The sequence below is a fragment of the Engraulis encrasicolus genome, chromosome 5, assembly GCF_034702125.1.
Source record: "Engraulis encrasicolus isolate BLACKSEA-1 chromosome 5, IST_EnEncr_1.0, whole genome shotgun sequence".
Lineage (NCBI taxonomy): Eukaryota > Metazoa > Chordata > Actinopteri > Clupeiformes > Engraulidae > Engraulis > Engraulis encrasicolus.
Genome location: NC_085861.1, coordinates 46,838,506 through 46,852,774, shown reverse-complemented (window position 1 = coordinate 46,852,774; position 14,269 = coordinate 46,838,506). Strand labels below are relative to the sequence as shown.

Genomic DNA, 14,269 nt, shown 5'->3' with positions numbered 1-14,269 from the left:
GAGAGCGCACAGTGCGGGTGCGGGCGGGAGCGGTGATAAGCGGCAGTCCCGCGAACTAAAAACGTGTTTTAAAATGTAAAATAAAGTCATAAATTATAAGTCCATGTCTATCATTTATATATATCACAATGTGCTGGATATTGTGTTTGGTAGCCGTTCTATTAATAAAAATATTTTGGAATATATTTGTGGATGTGTAATCTCACATATCCGATTCTGTTCTGCTCTTCCGTGTTCTGGATCATGGCAGAAGAGCGTGGCTTCTCTTTTGAAACAACACATAATGCTTCAGAAGTAAGTGCTGGTCTAAAGAGAGGAACATTCACCGTGAAAAAATCGAAAGTTTTGAAATCAGATATTTGGAAGTCATTCTCACTCGTGTATGACGCAGAAGGAAATCAGCTGCCCTTTGCCTGTTGTGACAAGTGTCCGTGAAGTTAAGGGACCACTGTGAAGTGTCCAAGGCTGACCCCCTACTCAGTGCCATCGCATCTGCGTGTGCGCCACGCTTAGACGCACAACTGTCTCCAAGTCACCTTGTCCCAAACTCAATTGACATGCTCTATAAAGTAGCGACTTTCCTTACTCCAAAGCTGCGTCATCTAAGGATGATCGATGCAAGTGAAAGACATCACGTGATGGAAGCTGCCAAAGAAAGGAGCGCAGACTTGGGGTTTGATGTCCAAACTGATGAAAGCGCTGAGCCACCTAAAAAGGTCACTTTCTGTAACTTCGAGGAATGGGAGGATGTCGGTGCTACGGGTGCTGAATCGAAGACTTTAGACATGGAGATTGATGACTATCTCAGAGTCAAACTTCACCAATCTGAAGATATCCTGCTGTGGTGGAAAAAACACTGCTACGACTTCCTCACACTTGCCAAACTGGCACGGCATGTGCTGGCCATCCGAGGAGCAAGTGCACCATCCGAGCGTGCATTCAGCATTTGCGGTCGCATACTGGAGGAAAGCATGTTGAAGCCCTCAACAGTGAATAATTTGCTGTTTCTCCATGGCTGTGCAAAGAACCCGATTACCTAATCGATGTGCCTAGTTGTTTCTTGAATTAAACAGTTTTCTATTTGACATGCAAGCCTGCCCACATTTTAGGCAATGTTCTCTTTTTCTTATTCATACAAAACTGCGCGAGCTGGAGACTCAAGCCCAACTAGTTTCGAAATATGCAGATGTTTTAAATAGTGACGGCTATGTAGCCAACTGTTGATTTTCTTTGTTATATGAGGAGCATCCGTCAATGCCAGGACTGTGTTTTGTTGCAACATAATGCTGGGTTAGCCAAATGTTTTGCTGAAAAACAAATATATATATATTTTATATTATAAATGTGGCATAAGTGGCCTGCGTCTTTAACATCATCTTACCTCCTTAATTGTGCGCCGTCATTTGATTGGAGTCGCGCTAATTGCCGGCATCTAGATCCCCTTTTAAATCGTTTGCACTGGTTTCTGCAGCAGGGCGGTAGAGCTGAGGGCCGTCGATTTCGCCAGTTTCATTCTCAATTTCTAAGTTCATGCAGCAGTCCTAAAACTCCACAGAAAATTGGCTGTTCTTGTGGAGTGTTGACCCACCGAGTTGCAGTTGTTGATCTCACTGGCGTTAAGCGCCTACGCATATCGTATTCTGGTACGTACCAATTGATGACAGTGTTTGATATGGTTTAATGAGTCATTAAGACTGCGTGGGTATCTTACTGCTGCAATTACCCAATATAGGACTGGATGTCAGGCATTCCTATCCCTGTAGCCGTCGCTGCTGTTTTTGCCGAGCAGGCTCCCTGTGCCTCCCTGGTATGTCACAATCCTTTCCCTCGTTTATTGTGAATTTTATAGTGAATGTGTACTTATGTGGGGTGACATATGTGTGTACAGGTTTGATGATCTACGGAGGCAGCCTGCTTGGGCCGGGTTGCTGTTCTGTGTGAGGATTGGGCTACAGACGATGCGCGTAATTGCGCGCGTCCTTGAGCGCGTGTGACCGTGAATGAATGTGGTGCGTGTGAATGTGTGTGCGTAGCTGAATGTTTTCTTTCCCGTTCTGGCCTCCATCAATAACGAGGAAATAAGTCCTCTTGATTGTCTTTTTGTTTACTTGAATTTTATTGTTATTTTTGTTTGTCCCTGTTTGTGCACGCCGCCACTTATTTTGACCAGTCCAAGGTCTAGGCCAGTGTTTCTCAACAGGGGTGCCGAGGGCCACCCTCAGGGGTGCCGCGGAAATGTGGCTGGTAAATAAAATAATGTATAATACATATTTGTCTAAATTGATAAGTTAATGTTAGTCAGTGGAATCTTTCATCTGCCATTTACGCACAATAAAGTAAATATATACTGGGTCGCCCCAGTCAGCTGTAACTTCGAACGTAGGTCGTGTGACGTCTCCAAATGTGTTACTTTTCTAAGCTTGTGTGGTATCGGATGTGATGCCATGTTACGGCTTGTTGGTTTGGGGTGCCTTGAAATTTTTCATGAATTGAAAGGGTGCCTCGCCTAAAAAAGGTTGAGAAACACTGGTCTAGGCCATCCCACGCCCATATTAATTTTCCTCGTTTGCAGTGTCAGGTGCGTTGTGGCACCGTGGTGTGACTACCTGTGTGCAGTGTCAATATCACGTTCTCTGAATGATTTTATTCAATAGGGTGTGTACTAACTGGGTGGATTGCAGTGTTTTACATTCCTAATTTGGGCATGTGGGGTAGTCTTGGTCATTAGGGCCCTGTCCAGGTCTAATCTGTGTGTGCGCGCGTGCTTTGCGCCTGGTTAACGTCATTGTGGACAATATTTTAAGATTCTGTGTTAATAAAAAGAAGATTCACTGTTTCCCAGATTCCTGCCTCCGGTGTCCTTACAAACCTGTGTCGCCTTATCTTTCCTTCCTGGTTAGTTAGGGGTTTATTCTGGGGGCGAAATTCCCCCAGTGGCGTAGTCGTGCGAGTGCTTGTATAATATTGGTAATTATTATCTAAGGATAATTAATATCTAAAGTTCCACTTGGTTACATAAAATTCTAGTTTTTTATTTGACATGCAAGGCTGCCCACGTTTTAGGCAATGTTCTCTTTTTCTTATTCATACAAAGCCGTGCGCGCTGGGGACTCGAGCCCAACTAGTTTCGAAATATGCAGACGTTTAAATAGTGACTGCTATGTAGCCAACTGTTGATTTTTTTGTTAGGGCCTATATGAGGAGCGTCCGTCAACGCCATTCAGGACTGTGTTTTGTTAGGCTATAACATAATGCTGGGTTAGCCAAATGTTTTGCTGAAAAATAAATATAAAATGTCCACTTGGACTTAAATGCTTGTCTACTGATCTCATCATTATCATTAATAATACTAGTAGGTTAGTACTACTACTGCTACTACTATTATTATTCAATTATTAGACTATATCATATAGGCAACAACCACTTTCTCCTACTGCTTAAAACGACGGAAAAGGTTCAATAGCGCGATCCATCGCTCCTTTTATTCAGGAGATGCACCACGGGGGACAGGCCATGGCTAGCCCACTTAAATAATACTAATTATTAGGATTACATGTTACATTTTCAATATTCTGGATTCAGAAAAGGTTAATATTTTTTTTCCATTTCACTTGTTTGCATTTAAATCAATTGTAACGTGAGCTGTCGACAGCTATTATGGTCAAATGCACTCGAGGGGTGGGTCTCCATACGGTGTTTAAAATGATTAACTTTAACTTATTATATTTTTATTTCATATGTGAACGTGATGATGAGTACCATATACGGTAATACCGGTATCCTAAGTAGATTTTGGTATTTTAGTTGGGTATTGCTGTGATGGAGCTGTAGGCTATTGCAGCTCGTGCCACCTAACGTGCGTCATGCACTATGATTAAGAATCGGCCAGTAATGTGCTCAACAGTGTTGCCAGATGTGTCTGACCAAATCCCGCCCAATAGGTTCTCAAAAACCACCAAAATGCTCTAAATTCCGCCCAAATTCAACAAATTACATTGACTTCTATGGGCCCAAAACGGCTTAAAAAAACGCCAAATGGCCAATTTTTCCCATTTTTGCCCGCCGACGCTCATCCCAAGTAGCCCAATTGGGCGGGCACCCGCCCAATCTGGCAACACTGGTGCTCAGCTAAGCACAGCCTGTTTAATTTCTCAAACTAATGACACGAATTGCCTTGAGCAGTAGGCCAACATCAGAATCATGCGGGAAGTGCGGGCGGGAGCGGGACAAACTATTACAGGTGTGAGCGGGAGCGGGACTGAAAATCATAATTCTTTGCGGGAGCGGGACTGAACACTGCGGGAGCGGGACTGGAAAATCTGTCCCGCGCAGGCCTTTACTTCAGTCAGGGATGACTGGAGCACTCAGCAACTTTTTTTGTTTTTGAGGGGTTTTTTTTAAATTATTTTGGTGCACAAAATGACTGACGTTTTGGCGCACCTGCACCTTCCTCACAGCTAGTACCCAATGGGGAAACTACCAGGCAGGATCCGCGACGCGCAATATCGCGCTGGGGGTGTGGTCACGGATACTCCCATTAGATTCTCCCCGGGGCTAACTACGCTGCTCACCCGACTTTCGAGCCTCGCGGCGCGGGCTGTGTCTCGCAGCTGACACCGGGTAGACCGAGCGAGATAACAAACGGCGAACGGTCGTTTGCACACATTACTCACTCAATATCACAACACAGTGTGTACATGGCTTAAATACGATTGTGTTTTGGTCCTAGATAACATTTAAGCCCTGTTATATATCATTATAGAAGTACAGAAGTAGTCTAATATAAGCTTGTAGCTGCCTGGTTCTGGTAAAATGCTAACGTTAGCTTACCCGGTTAGCTCAAAACATTGAGTGAACAAATGGCAATGTGGAGTAACCTATTTGTGTTACATAAGTTCGTGGTGCATTTTTACATCAATCCGTGGTAGTCATGACATTTATAAGCATTTAGGGTCTTTATATTAAGCAAAAACGTGATGTTGGAAATCACAGAAATCGCCGCCATGTTTTTTTAAAAAAATAGAGCTCTTCAGCGTTGACGTCAACTTGTATGCGGCGTTTGGACTACCGGTTCCCTGGCGATTTTTTACATTGCAAAACGCCATAGAGATTCAGGTTTGGCAAAAATATAAGTTGCACGGCAACAACGAACATTAGCGTGTCCCCGCATCCCTTTCTCATTAGTGGAACGGATCGTATCATCATGTTGGTGTATTCACATGTTAAATCATGACGATTATAATTCAATATTGCTAACCCCTTTCTGATCATTAAAACTTCCGAACTACATACTTTCCTTTGGTTGCCATGGGTACAACCTTCCGCACGTACATGCCGTTAGATACTGGCGCCGTTTTTGTAGTCGCCAAAAGCTTCCGGGTTTAGCATATGGACGCAACATCGTATTTATGTCGAAGTTTGACACAAAATGATCAACCATGTCATACCTACAGCCTATTTTTAACACCCTCGACAGTTTGCGGGGGTTCGCTAAGCGCGTGCTTGCACTCGGAGCTTATTTGAAATTTACCCCTATTCATTCTCAATGGAGGCCGGAAGCCGATAGGAACCAGGACGTCCTTAAATGCTAACATGAAAGACTACAATCTACTACATGCTTCCGCTTCCGCTGAAGAACTCTATTGTAACTCCCGCCCTTGCTACCCATACGCCCATCTGATTGGTTATTGGACCATCAAATTTGCATGATATAGAGAGCTCGTCTATATCAAATCGCGTCCCGCTGCGATATCGCTTCACCTCCGCGCTGTCAAGCGTGATATCGCCCCCATTCAAAGCCAATGAGAGCGGAGCGGAATTACTCTGTGTGGGTACGGGCCGACTGTGTTCCAGTCATCCCTGGGTCTAGTCACTCTGAAGTAGCCCAGCCTGTCTTGATACTGCTGTCCTCAACTGTGAGCACCACCAAGGCTGAAATGCAGAAATCCCCTCTTCGAACAGCCTAAATTTGTTGTTCACTCACAAAAAATCAAAATACAGTCATTAATGTTTCAACATGTACCCACAAAAGTGAGTACATCCCAGATTAAAATCCGGTAGAGAAGGGGTCGTGTTGGCCCGAATCGTCTCGAAATTAAAGGGGGTAGGCCCTTATGCGTTTTACTATTATTATTATTATTATTATTATTATTTTAATATATAAATATTTCCTGATATGAGCGCCGCTAGTAAATTTGTCAATAATAAGCCACATAATCATAAAGCCTCCTCAATCCACAACATTCTAATGATGGTAATGATCTAATAATAATATTTTAAGTGCTAAATGGTCGAAATGGAGACAGCATCGCAGGGTCCGCTCGTAACAGGGAAGGCAGCTGTCCTTCCAGTGAGCTAACTGGACATCGAGTCATGAAGTGTGGATCGAAACGAAAAATTGCTTTATTTCCTCCCTTGGCAGTTGACTGCATTTGTGGGCGTAACAGGGATATTTTGAGGGCAGCATCAGATGCTGACTTCGCTGCCTTGATACCCAACATGCTGTGCGCCACCTCCCTGTCAACCGGAAACATGAAAAACAAACATGGCTACTACCCAAGCACATCACCCTTTGACCACTCATTTTTCTGAGCTAGGTGGGTAAGCTAACTAGCATTTTGAAAGAACCAGAGATGGGATGTCCGACTGAAGGCATTCATTTTCAGGCAGAAAGTTAGCAGAAGGTTAGCACCTGTCCTGGTAGTTATGAAGGTTAACGACCACGCCCCACGCCTTATTTGGTTCGCTCAGCACGTGCGTCCTCAGTAGAGGTGTGTCGTTCATGAACGATCCGTTCTTTTGAACGGCTCTCTGAAGTGAACGATGGGAACCGGATCACAGCTGGGGGAGCCACTCGACCGTTATTTCGTTCATTTTTCATTCATTTTAAGCACGTGACCTCAACCAGAGTAATTAAATTTGGGAAAAAACACAATTGTTTGCCTCAAAGAGAGGCAAAAACGGTCTTTAGAAGCAGGAGAATAATCAGTTGTTGTTTGGACAACATTACCTTGAGGAGGAGTCAAAACATTACATTTTTAACACTGAATAAATAATTTAAAAAAGAGCCAAAAGAGCCAGTTTTTTGAACGGCTCTTTGAAAGGAACGAGCCACTAAGATCCGGATCCCGAAAAAGAGCCATAAATCCCATCTCTACTCCTCAGTCCAATCGCAATGCTTTCTGTTCACCAGACTAGAGATGGGATTTATGGCTCTTTAGCGGGATCCGGATCTTAGTGACTTGTTCCTTTCAAAGAGCCGTTCCAAAAACTGGCTCTTTTGGCTCTTTTTAAAATGGTTTATTCGGTGTTAAGAATGTAATATTTTGACTCCACCTCAAGGAAATTTTGTCCAAACAACAACTGATTGTCCTCCTGCTTCTAAATACCGTTTTTGCCACTCTTTAAGGCAAACAATTGTGTTTTTTCCCCAAATTGAATTACTCTGGTCGAGGTCACATGCTTAAAATGAATGAAAAATGAACGAAATAACAGTCGAGTGGCTCCCCCAGCTGTGATCCGGTTCCCATCGTTCACTTCAGGGAGCCGTTCAAAAGAACCGGCTCGTTCGTGAACGACACACCTCTACACCAGACGTTTAATCAGATTTAAGTGAAAGTGCCATGTATACACGTCGCAAAATAACTCTTAATCCGATCTACTTAAATCCGATCTATTAAATCTGATTCCAAAACATCATGAAAACGTAGCCAATGATGCAAAATGACGATTTTTACATCATTGTAGGAGGAAGTGTTAAGAGGTGAATACGGATTTCTCCTGTCTCAGGGGGAATTGAGAGAGTGTTGCATGACCATTCAAAAGTATGACTGGGTGTCTAGTAGAGGATGACATTTTTCAGGAATTCCCGTGGGTCCCGCAGGTCCTGCGGGATTCCCGCGGGATGGGAGTCAAATTTTTTAAAATGAACGGGAACGGGCAGGAGCGGGAATAAAGATGAATGGGAGCGGGCATGAGCGGAAATAAAGATGAACAGGTGCGGGAATGCTGCGTATTTTGTCTTTGAAAAACAAACAAAAAAAGCCTCGTTTTTAGACGAAACAGGAGTGGGGTTGATTTTGAGTGGAAGTGGGCAGGATTGGGAGACATTCTTTTCAGGACGGGACGGGATGGGATTTGTTTCTTTTACTCCACTCTGGGACGGGACGGGATGGGATTTTTTTTCTGGGACCGGGATGGGACGGGAGTGAAAATCCACTCCCGTGTCATGCTCTAGTGTCTAGCAATGGAAAGCCTAATGAAAATGGGTGGAGTGTCCCTTTAAGAAAGCGCTCTGTGTACGACGTAACACGCACAAGGTCCCATGGGTAATGAAGTCCATTTCAAGTCCCAGGCATGCAAACTTGCCAACTTTCGGCGAAATTCGACGTTTTCAAATCAAAATGGGTAATTTCTGTGAATAGTGCAGATCCGAGGAGAAAATTTTAGGGGGGGGGTCTAGAGCGAGGAGCTCTCACTCTGTTGTAATGACAGGAGATGCCACAACCAAAAACGACGTTTGACCAATCACAGTATTTGTGTTTGTCGGCACAGCCAATAACAACGAGCTCAATCTAAGTCCCGCTCCTGCCCTTCATACTTCTGAAAAACAGCGCAAAAGTTTAAAACCGAGGTCTCTTCGGTCGGCTGGGCTGGCGGAGTTACTTTCTCAATATGAAAATGCCCAGGCGATCTGTCACAGATAAAGTTTCCCAGAGAGGTGTGAGAGAGTTGTGTCCGACTATTTCCCCCTTTCAGAAATGTGCCGCCTTTGGACTTAACTGTGGAAGCCTGCATGGTTAGCGAACAGGAAGGCCTACCCCACACCTCTCATGATCAAATGGCTTAACCGCTCTCTGTTCTAATATTAATTTCGCCGTAAAGTTATGCACAACTGCATGCTATTTAACATCGTGATTCGGCAGGCCCTTTCTGACAACTAACAACAAACGGGACGCAAGCATTTCGTTGAGAAGTGAATGAGTGGATGTAACAGCGACAGTTGGTTTAGTTGTTTTTCCTAAAAAGTATTTCTTCTCAAAAGAGCTCCATTAATGAAAGCTTGGTTACACGTCACGTGTTCCTCGTATTCTGCTGTTTCTAGGGTTGCCACCTGTCCCGGATTTTCCTGATTGTCCCGGATTTTTATGGTCTGTCCCGGAAAGAAAAAATAAAAGCGAGGAGAAAAGTGTAGAGCCTACCGCAGAAAATTTCAAACAGCTGCCACTGTTCTGTTGTAATGGTTAATCACTGGAGAGATGCCACACAATGACGTTTGACCAATCACAGTATTTATGTTTGTCGGCACAGCCAATAACAAGAACGCGAGCTCAATCTAAGTCCCGCCCTTCATACTTTGAAAGAGCGAAAAAGCGCGTCTCTAGGTTGGCTGGGCTGGCACAGTTATACACCAAATTTCTCAGTTCTAAGAAGGCACTTGATTATATGAAGATGTCCAGACGATCAGTCACAGATAGACGTTTCCTAGAGAGGTGTGAGAGAGTTGTGTCCGAACTTTACCCCCTTCCCAAATCCTGAAGTGTGCCGTCTGTGGAAGTCTGCATGGTTAGTGAACAGGTAGCCTACCCCACACCTCACAGTTGGTTTAGTTGTTTTTCCTGATAATTGAACTCCACCGCTTTTTTACAGCTAATTAATGGCTTAATTAGTGCATTTCATAGGGGGCATATGTTCCTATTTTTTCAGTCATGTTGAAGTGCACCATCTTTTTACTTTTAGAGTGAGCACAAAAGTAAAAAAAAAAAAAAAAAATCCCTCTCAGATAGTCTCACAATGCCCCATTTTAGCTTAATTATTAAAAAGTTTTCACCGTCAACATTGGAAATCTATAATGCACCTAAAAGAAACATGCATGTCAACATGCACTGTGACTACTGAGGCAGATCATGGTACTCTCAATATACTTACAAATCTGCAAAAATGTGAGGGGTATACTCACTTTCGTGACATGCTGTAAATATCTTAAACTAAAGAAATCAAAGTTAAATCAACTGTAATGATGCTGCATACTTTACCTTGTACTCCAGTGAACAGCGCTGATGTAAGAAAAGCGATAAGGAGGCAAACGATTTTCATTCTGGAGATGGAAGAAAATCAATGATTAAAATTTGGAAATAATATGTGATAATTTATCTGCAATAGGCCTACAACAGCAAATCCAGTCTGTAATGTGCTTTAATTTAATAATGTTTTCATAATGTTTTTTCCTCAGAGCCTAACATAAATAACAACACAGTGGCCTGTACTCACCTTGTGTTTCTTGAGTTATCTTAACAAGTATTTGAGATGTCTCAGATCATGCGGATTGCGAGATATTATGAGGTGTGTACTGATGTGTCCTTATATGCTGCTGGCCAGCCATGCCACGTGGTTTCCACACAGCCAAGGCCAGCCAATTACAGAAGAAGGCCTCAAGGACCAACCAGTTCAACAAAAGGAAGTAAAACAGTTCATGATGAAATAACTTCTAAGAAAATTATATTTTTTTCACAGTGAAGAAAAAACAGCAGGGCCTCAGTGGAATGGCGGAGGTGACAGTTATTTGCAAAGATTATGTTTTTATTTGTGAAGCACATTGAGTTGCCCTGAATGTGTATGAAATGGGCTATTCTGTAAACAAACTTGCCTTGCCATGCCATTGAGATGTTGGAGATTCTCAAAATTGATTGGTCCTGTATCTCATTAATTATTGAAATGTTCTAGATAATGAGAATGGCCTGACTAAATGAGAAGTGAAAGTTTTGGCAGCATCACAGTTAGTATGGATGGGCCCAGGCTGTACTGTACACATGCAGGGTGGCCTGAAAAAAGTGTTTATTAACATTTGTGTCATTTTCAAATCGTAATAAATAATTTTCATTGTTTTTTCACATCCTGTTCTCAAGCTGACAATCACTCTCCAGGTGTAATGGAGGCTAACTAGCAGAGTTGGCGTGGAATGTTAATAAACCTCCCTCCTGATAGCCTCATACAGTGTCGATGCCGTTGGGCTGGGGGACTGTCCTTTAGTCCAGTGGTTCCCAACCTATGGGTCGCGACCGAACCTATGGGTCACCAAAGATCCACAGGGGGTTGCGAAGCCCTCTTGATTTTAAGGGGTTTCATTTTAATACCATATGTAGCCCATGTTGAATAAATGACAAATGCATAGAAGCAACAAAATTTACTTTGTTCAAAAACAGAATAAATGTTTAATGTAGCAAAGACAAATTGAGGGATAAAATGATAACTAAAATGAGTTTTCGCAGGAAATAGAGCGAATCATGTGACTCTCTCATGCGGCCGCTGGGTCACCAAAGCTTAAAATGGTAAAAATATGGGTCCCTGAAGAAAAAGGTTGGGAACCACTGCATTAGTCCAGCAGCAGGCCTATGTTACTGTGCCTCCCATTGCCGGACCAATGTAGTTGACGAGGTTGTACGTTCGCGCCCCGAGGGGGAAGAACAGTTGCAAGATGACCTCCGTCAGAGTGGTGCCGATTGACCCGGGATGGGAGTGAGGCTGAAGGGGGAGAGTGTAACGGAGGCTAACTAGCAGAGTTGGTGTGGAACGTTAGTAAACCTCCTTCCTGATAACCTCATACAGTGTCGATGCCGTTGGGCTGGGGGACTGTCCTTTAGTCCAGCAGTATTGTACTGTGCCTCCCATTACCGGACCGATGTAGTTGACGAAGTCGTACGTTCGCGCCGCGAGGGGGGCGAACAGGTGCAAGATGACCTCCGTCACAGGCACTGCTGAAAATACGACTCAGACACAATTAGGCCTATCTTGGAATACTTCTGCATTCACTTTCAAAGGCTGCATTCACTTTCAAATGCTGCATTCACTTTCAGTCACAGTTCCAGTCTCATAGCGTAGACCTCACACATCAGTTTGAGAGTAGGTGGTGGTGACAAAACAATAAAGTGCAGGTTGTTCTTTTACACTTTGACATTTGCACTGTTTATATGTTTAATAAACACCTATAGCCTACACAGTGGTTTAAAGTGTGCATAATTTGGGGTATGCTTTTGAAATGTAGACTGCATAACATTAGAGTTCACTATTGTGACATTGCTAGATGGAGGACTGCACTGTTTAGATAAAAATAAGAGTTAACTTTACTGGATAATTATTTGTTTGATAATTATGGTAGCTGTGGCCATCCCATTAAAAGTAAAATTGCATTATAAAAGTTAACACATGATAGTCAGTGCATTACTAAAGAAAAAAAGGATAAAGAGCAGTGACACAACAGTCCAGATATGCCTCATAACAGAGGTTAGGTATAGCAAGGGTTACAAATTATTGCACATCAACAGCATGGGTATCTGTGGTCTAATGGTTAGGGAAATGTTCCTTCAAGTCAAGTCAAGTGTACTTTATTGTCAAAACTTTATGTAACAGGGTTAGCACAGAAGTTTGAAATTGCATTTGACCAGTCTCAAATGTTCAATTTGAAGGGTGTAGGTTTCAATGCCCCCTGACCTCCCTGTTCCAACATCATGTTAGTCTGATGTTTGGCCCTAGCCTCTTACTGCAGATGGGGTTGCCGTCGGGCCTATTGACTATTTGCTGAAAATACTCCACTACATCATAACAACATTGCTATGACAGTACTGAGAGCCTTAGGTAACCAATTAAGACATAGCCGTTACAATTTTGGTGACAGTAAGGCTATAAGGGATTAATAAAGCTGGGTGCTCCAGCGTCTCTCTAAAATTAGCTAAATTATGTCTGTTCTTATACATTTTGACAGAGTTGAAGAAATTATAAACTTTCCATTTGTCAAAGAAACTAAACAGTATTGTTTTCATGAACAACTGAACATAGCATACAAATGTTTCAGTTTTTCTGTCACCATTTTAACATGTAGCAATTTATTACAAAATATTGGACTTGTCGCAATGGTGTGAGTCAGCTACCAGGTGCTTGGTTCAGATAAGAGCTGAAAGAGACCTGACATGCAGTTTCATAACTTGCATGCAATGCCTTCTTCATAACAAGTGGAATTAGAAGTGACAACCTGGTCCCCTAGCCAAAGCTGTGGGCAATGTTTTTATTTGTTTATTTTTTTAGGAGGATTTTTTACAAGTTTATTTAGGAGGAGTTTTATTTGTCGTATGTATAGGCTTACTAAAAGTAAAACATGCCGTGAAATAAAGTAGCCTCCCTGTACCCTGTACGGTGTGTGTGTGTGTGTGTGCGTGTATGTGTGTGTGTGTGTGCGCGCGCACACGTGGGTGAAAGTACAGGAGACAGTACGGTTGAAAGTACAGGAGAAACGTAAAACTCAATCATTTAAGTTAATAAGAGGAGGTATAATACGAGGTATAAGGGGAGGTATAATACGAGCTTATTTCCAAAAATGGCACAGTATCACTTTAAAACAAGATACTTGTATTCCATTGTGAAGGACAGCATGGAAACCCATGCTGAAATCTTCACCTGCAATAGGGATCCCTCCCAGGCACCGAATGGGGAATAGAAGGAGGGAAAGACATACAGTATACAGACGTAGAGATCACTTACTTTTTGATCCACATTCATAGGCCTGTCATAGTGAAAATGCTATATTTAGCTTTGTAGTAATGTTACAATGCTGGGCATTGGCCATTCCGACACACCGCCATTCAGACAGTATTTGATTGTCATTCCGAGCCATTCCGAGTCATTTAGATATTGTTGCAAGTACTTAGAGGCGCGCGGACAACGTTCTAACTCTATTGGCATTTGCAACAATGTTCCAACATCATGTTAGTCTGATGTTTGGCCCTAGCCTCTTACTGCAGATGGGGTTGCCGTCGGGCCTATTGACTATTTGCTGAAAATACTCCACTACATCATAACAACATTGCTATGACAGTACTGAGAGCCTTAGGTAACCAATTAAGACATAGCCGTTACAATTTTGGTGACAGTAAGGCTATAAGGGATTAATAAAGCTGGGTGCTCCAGCGTCTCTCTAGAATTAGCTAAATTATGTCTGTTCTTATACCTTTTGACAGAGTTGAAGAAATTACAAACTTTCCATTTGTCAAAGAAAGTAAACAGTATTGTTTTCATGAACAACTGAACATAGCATACAAATGTTTCAGTTTTTCTGTCACCATTTTAACATGTAGCAATTTATTACAAAATATTGGACTTGTCGCAATGGTGTGAGGAAACTACCAGGTGCTTGGTTCAGATAAGAGCTGAAAGAGACCTGACATGCAGTTTCATAACTTGCATGCAATGCCTTCTTCATAACAAGTGGAATTAGAAGTGA

The 14,269-nt window shown here is 42.7% G+C and overlaps 1 protein-coding gene across 1 annotated transcript in view; it reads right to left on the bottom strand.

Annotated features, from left to right (window-relative positions):
* Positions 1–10,320, bottom strand: part of LOC134449572 (fucolectin-like) — a 35,378-nt gene extending 25,058 nt beyond the window's left edge. Inside the window, exons 1-2 of the mRNA XM_063199588.1 lie at positions 10,270–10,320; positions 10,035–10,096 (exon numbers count right to left, since the gene is read on the bottom strand). Coding sequence (XP_063055658.1) covers positions 10,035–10,095 — 61 coding nt within the window. The 5' untranslated portion in view covers position 10,096; positions 10,270–10,320. The remainder of the gene's footprint in view (positions 1–10,034; positions 10,097–10,269) is intronic.
* Between the last annotated feature and the right edge of the window lie 3,949 nt (positions 10,321–14,269).